Source organism: Larimichthys crocea, chromosome VII, assembly GCF_000972845.2.
Source record: "Larimichthys crocea isolate SSNF chromosome VII, L_crocea_2.0, whole genome shotgun sequence".
NCBI lineage: Eukaryota > Metazoa > Chordata > Actinopteri > Sciaenidae > Larimichthys > Larimichthys crocea.
The window spans coordinates 18,609,335-18,616,008 of NC_040017.1; the positions used below are offsets into that span (position 1 = coordinate 18,609,335).

General features: G+C 39.4%; 1 protein-coding gene across 1 annotated transcript in view; it reads right to left on the reverse strand.

Moving 5' to 3' along the window:
* The window catches only part of dhx36 (DEAH (Asp-Glu-Ala-His) box polypeptide 36), a 26,265-nt gene extending 22,396 nt beyond the window's left edge, over positions 1 to 3,869 (reverse strand). Inside the window, exon 1 of the mRNA XM_019269990.2 lies at positions 3,287 to 3,869. Coding sequence (XP_019125535.2) covers positions 3,287 to 3,565 — 279 coding nt within the window. The 5' untranslated portion in view covers positions 3,566 to 3,869. The remainder of the gene's footprint in view (positions 1 to 3,286) is intronic.
* Positions 3,870 to 6,674: the final 2,805 nt, after the last annotated feature.

A 6,674-nucleotide genomic window follows, 5' to 3' on the forward strand; every position in this document is an offset into this window, starting at 1 on the left:
GCGCTTAGAGTAATGGATTAATAGATGGAGAAGGGAAAGGGCGATGATAGAGGAGAATAATATTTCTAATGCAAGAATGAGAAATTCAGTTTTACCAGAAATGGTGTTATTCAAGAGGAGGAGAGTATTTGCTTTAAGAGTGTATGAACAAAAAACTTACCTCTTTTTTTCCATATGACGGTAGTTTCTCCCTGAATTTCTGAAAACAAAAAATGAACAAACACTTGTAAACATGATAAATTAAAGCAGATGTTCCAGGTTTATAACTTTTTACATACTGAAGCGTCTCTTATTTAACTCCTACAATCACAGATGGAAACAATTCAGTAGCCTTGTGTTGTTGAGGTAGAGCTGTAAACGTAAAACATCTGTAGATCTCAGAGTAGCAAACACAAAAAAAAATTGCCGCAAACCAACTGGTGCTGTTATTATCGAGGCACAGTGCTCTGCCCAAATATTCTTTTGTTTGTACAATATTTATACTCCACTCTTGCAGGCCTCCTGCGTAACTGTTGCCATTGGCAACCATTTTGAGAAATTAACAACCAAAATTTTTTGGTTGCCATTGGTGACCATCACTTTATAAACATATACAAAATGTATAATCTGTATCGTTCGGGGAACTCAGCAAACAAAAATGTCGTGCCAAATTAAGTAAAGTTAGTGTTGCTTAGTTTAGTAGCTTAATTTTCAGATTATCGTATAACTTTGATCATATCATCTAATTAAAAAAATAATATGGCAGTATATGTGCAGTGGATATTTTGATATATTTGGAAAATGATTAAATATTTAATTCAACATAATAATGCAATCAAGACGAACCAACATCATCATTATCTCACCACATTTCTTTGTATTTTGTATCTGATTTCTTGCTCGCCAGCTCTCTCTTTAAGCGTTCATCCAGTGAACTGTCTCGGTCACTTCCTGAAATAAGAACTCCAGATCTTCTTGTTTCCTTCTTAGTTTCTTTATCCTCTTCTCCTCCTTGTCCTCCTCCCCTGCTGCTGCTCTTTTCATCATCATCCCACGTGTCCGGAGGCTCGTCTTTGACGTGCCGAGGAGAAGTAACTAAACCAAAACATTAAAGTTCGTAAATATCCAATCAGGTGTCGCTGATTGTAGCACAGAGCGCCATTAAAATTACACTATATTTTTGGAGCAAGTTACACTTTTTTTTTAGCACGCATTGTTACCGTTGTGTTTTTGAGTTGCTCTTTGGCCCATTTCTTCTTCCTCTTCCTCCTCAGATTTGACCTCGACCTTCAGTTTATCTTCTTCAGGCTCATCCCCATCAAAGAAACTGCATTACAGGACAGGCCGTGTTAATGCAAGCCATGTTTGTATGTCTGACCCTCCAGGCACGTGGTCCTATCAGCTTTTCCCATTTTCTTTACTGAAGCTAGAAATGACACCATGCGAGAAAAAACTCTGAAAGCTGCTCTTACCAATGACCACCTCTATTGGCAGCTGCTTGCCAGTTGCCAGATGTAGGCTCTTGCATCCCAGCTGTCTCTGTGGACCAGGCTGATCATTTTGGACGGAGTTCAGCAGTTAGTAATTGCTGCTCTCGGGCCTCATCCATTTGGACCACCGCCCGCTGCATACAGAAAGGGGAAAGTTGAAAGTTGGCTGTAACTCACGGTTAACCAACATGTGACATCAGGGACTGTTTGAGCCCATGTTCCTTGGGTTGTACCAAAATGTATTTTTTGACTGTGAAATCGGTGTACAGCGATATCGCTTCGGTCATGTGAAAAACCCTAATTCCCATTCAAAACGTGCAGGTGGGTGTGTTTTTATTGTGGAGCTGGGCCACTCTGCCTGAAATAAAGACCTCAGACAACAACATAAAAATAAATATGAATCAAAAACAGTTTGTTTAGACCAGGCGTGTCCAAAGTGCGGGGGCCAATCATCATATCATCACCAAGCTCATTTTATAATATATTATTAATGGCCTGCCAGGATTGTCAAATACTGTATGGCTGGAAGATTTGGCTTTGTTTGGTTGACATAACGAACATTTGAATGTGCTAAACTCTAGGGACATAACTGCTGGAGGTGTTATTTCCCTGTAGATGTGACACCGAATATCACTTTCTGAATGTTAACAGACTTTGCGTTACTCATAATAAGTCGTGTTTACAATGAAGATGAGGTTTAGGTTCGTATCAACTTCATGCAAGTTAACGTATTCCCTACAATTTATTTATTCTTTGTTATCGGACTCCAGATGTGAAAGAAGCTTAGATTTGGTTACAAAAAAATCTCGAGAGGGCAATCCACACTTTCACCAGACTGGACTACAGCAATGCCCTTTAAGGCTTTTTAACCAAACTTAAGTATCTTAGCATTTGTCCTAACCCGTTGTAAATACGGCACTTTATGTATTAAATGTAATATAATAAACCTGTACAGCACTTTGGTCAACCTCAGTTGTTTTTAAATGTGCTTTATAAATAAAGTTTGAGTTGAGTTTAAGTTGGCCTCGGTCAGTCCTCAATTTCTTGTTTCCAACTTGTGCAGAACGCTGCTGCACATGGACATCCAGACGCGAACACATTACCCCCGCGCTGTCGTCACTCCACTGGCTTCCAGTCCATTTTAGAACAGATTTTAAACTTCTGTTGTTTGTTTTTAACACCATCAATGGCTTGGCCCCCTCTTACTTGTCAGAGATTTTCATAATTGTGGCTGAGCCCTGCGCTCTTCGGATCAGCTTCTGTTAGAGGTCCCTTGGTCGAGATTTAAACAGTGGGGCGATCGTTTTTTTTTTTTTTTCCCCACACTGGAACAAACTGCCCCCTGACATTCGCACCACTACTGATCTCAGCCCTTTTTTTAAATCGAAGCTTAGATTGGCGTTTCAATTCTGCCGAGGGCTGTACTGTTTCTCAGGTGTACCCATTCAGTCTGCTCCTCTATATGTATTTCTGGAAGGTTTTTAACACCCTGCAGCACTACAGCACTTTGAATTGTAATGTATCTGTTATGTATTGTTTTATGGCTTTGTTGTAAAGCACTTTGGGAACCTTTTGGCTGTACAAATAAACTTGATTTGATTTGATTTGACTTTTAAAACAGTTTGGTCACCCCTGGTTTAAACCATTGTGTCTAGTCTGACTAGATTCAGCATCATTTACCTGTGTGCATTTACCCACAGATCAACAAGCAGCATCCAGGACTTAAATAACCAGTTCAGAAACCAAAGCTTGTCACTTTGCTGTTCAGAGTCTCTCATATCTGAGTCTCTGTTTCTAGCAGACACACAAACACATACCGATCTCCGGTCAGCCTGTTTCCTCCTCACGGCTCCGTATCTTGCATACCACAGACCAATCTCACGGCCCTTCAGGTGTGGAGGAGGACGGTCCCGTTGTCCTCCACCTCCTCCTCCTCCTTCTCCTCCATCCTGGTCAAAGTCAGAACTGTGTCCTCTTGAACCTCCTCCTCCTCCTCCTCCTCCTCTGTCCCATCTCTCTCTGCTCCCATCCCTGTACCCTCCTCGACCTCCTCTTCTGCCTCTCCTTCCACCTCCGCCGCCGTATCCATGACTCATGCTGCCGTTAGTGACCGTTAGTGTCCGTTAGTGTCCGTTAGTCCCCGTGGTTGTACCGTTAGCTGCTCGCTAACGCTAACGTCGCTTAACCGTCGTTGTGAGGTTGTTTTTAATGGATTTGCGGAGCAGAGACTTAAGTTAGGTTTACAAACCATCCACAGCCTGATGGCTGCATGTGTGGTTTGAACGGTGGTCCAGTATTTAACTTTAAAAACAAAGAAACAACAACAACAACAACAACAACATTCAGGCGCTGCTGTCAAACGCGTTTCTATCCGGCATGTCGCGCAGTGTCTGACGTCAGTGTGTTGAGTTGCATGATATAGTCGTCGCGCTCTGTGATTGGTTGTTGCCGCTCTCCCTCCTCACACACACACACACACACACACACACACACACACACACATTACTTTATGAAGGATTGTCAGCAAAAAACTGTATTTCAATCATTAAATATAAAAAAGCAGTTTTACAAGTTTCAGGTAATTTGTCATGGCAATGAAATGTGTTGGACGAGAGGAACCGGTCAGCTCAGCATTTAGAGAAGATATAAGCTAAAGAAATAATACAATATTATATAAACATACAAAATATGAATATAAAAACGCACTAAATAGAATATAAAAATATGTGTTCTATAATAATAATAATAATAAGTGTTCTATACTCTAGTAGAATAGAAGTGTAACTGTATGAATAGATATCAACATACTAAATAAATAGGATATACTACAATATTTCATTTAAAATATTGTAGTATATCCTATTTATTGTTGTTTACAACGTTGTGAACAATTTATATGGAATAAAAGCACATAAAAATGAACTAAAAATGACTAAACATCCTAGTGAATGTAGTTAGCTGACTGCTAACACGGTAAAGGAGACCTAATCAGTATGTGTAGTCAGCTAAAAGTGGCCAGTATTAAGGTGCTCTGATTGATTAGCTCATATATTCTATAAATATTTTGATCAGTGGTTTCTGTACATGTCAGTCAGATTATGCGTTTTATTTTATGTCGCAGGAAAGCTACAGACTGGTAACAAGATATTCCCCCTTTTGTGTGTTTTAATGATGGTAATGGAAAGCGCTGTCTGACAGGTCTGTCCAAAATATCCCATAGGTGCTCGGTTATGATTGAGAGATGGTGACTGTAAAGGTCATCCCTGACCCCTTGGCCCTATAGATTGGGGAAGACACTGCTCCCAACAGATAAATTGATAAATGTTTCAACATAGTATAAAGGTGATTACACAGAACAACTTTGTATTGATTTTATAGGGATTTTTCCTACTAAGAGGACAAGTGGACTCAAATTGTACTGAAAAAAAGACCCCCACAGCATCACACAGTCACTGGATAATGTCTTTATAGGGGTCAAACATTCAGGCCTTCATTCTCTTGTATATGCCACACATGTACTTGCCCCATATCCAGAATACGGTGGATGACTCATCTGGCAAACTCCTTTTTTCCCACATCTCTGTACAACAGTGCTCATGGTTTTTGCACCACTATACTCTCGAATGTCAATTCATATTTGTAATGAGGGGTTTATGTGCTGTAACTATAATATGCTCTTTATGCAACTATGAACTGACTGTTCATGATGTATCATATATATATATTTGGATTATATTTTTATTCTGTGCACTTAACATGGATTTTCTATCAGTCATGTTGATCTGACTTATAATGCTACTGTGCCTGTTTGATTTCTGCACATGGTTAATCAGACAGGAAGAAAAAACAAAATGTAGGAACCTCTGGCTATTCCTTCCCCAGACTCTAACTCCTGACATTCACATTCACCCTTCGAACCTAATCTAGCTTGTACTTATAGTCAATATTTATAAGGCGTAAATCCATTTTGAGTCCTTGAAGGACGCAAGGATTGGGCAAAAAACAATATTTTTTAAAACAACATCCTCAAGCTCTAATATATGCACAGACAGAGCTGGTCTGTGCATATCCTGTAAAATCCTGCTCCCAGCTCAACAGAACATCAGGGAATGACCTGTTGTCTGGGCCTTAAAGGTTATAGCCAAATGAAAAAGATCTACCATGACTGCTATAGACTGTATCACCTCAAGGGTTCTGGCTCTACTGTATCATGGGCATTACGGTGAATATCGTCTAGACATTGTCTGGGCAGATTTGTGTTTACCTCACATATAAAAAGTCTGCAGCCTAATACTACTGTTACTAAAACTAGGTTTAATTAACACATATCTCAACCTCAGACTGAAAATCCACTAGATTGGCAACATTAACAATTAGTACACAAGGCTGAACACAACATGGCCATGGCCATACTGAAGCCAGTGATTTTGTTCTTATTTCTGAATTATATGGTGGTTTCCAACTGTTTTCTCATTTCTATTCTTCACCCTTCACCGATTCATTTGTTTTTTGAATGTTCACACTTAAAGCCAATATCTAATTGGATTGTACTGAGCATTCTCTTGTTTTAAATAAGATTAAATATTGAATGAGTCAAAGATGTGTTTCTCTTCTCTCTCTATTCCTCTTTCTGCCTTTGTCTTACAAAATAAAAGCAACATCCACCCAATTAGTGCCATAAAACACATGGCAGGGACAAGACACTAGAAGAGGGATGAAAGTTGTGAGGGAGTCATTCATGGGGTTCGCACGTGATGCTCATGAGAGGTTGCAGAGTAGATCCCAACCTCAAGCTTTATATCGCTGTCATGAAATATCATGCATCTCCACTTTTAAATTAACTTCTCTTCGCACACTCTCCTCATCATAGCAATGATACATTTGAGGATGTGATAGGTTTCAGTTAATATACTGTGAAATGAAAATGTGTGCAGCGTGCCCACATTCACGGTGTCATCAACCATTTTGCAATTAAGGAAAGACAGCTGTGCAAAAAGACAACCACACAGCTACAATACAAGAAGATTGTTCCTGGAGCTGTGATTAAATAAATTATTGTTGCTGGTTTATATGAATTTATTATTATAGGGTTTCTGTTAAGGCATTTGTTTTCATCACCTCACTCACAATAAATCCATATCTGGCTGTTTCTTTTTAAATATTCACCTTTGACAGAAATGTATTCAGCTTAATCTTTTAGCTCAA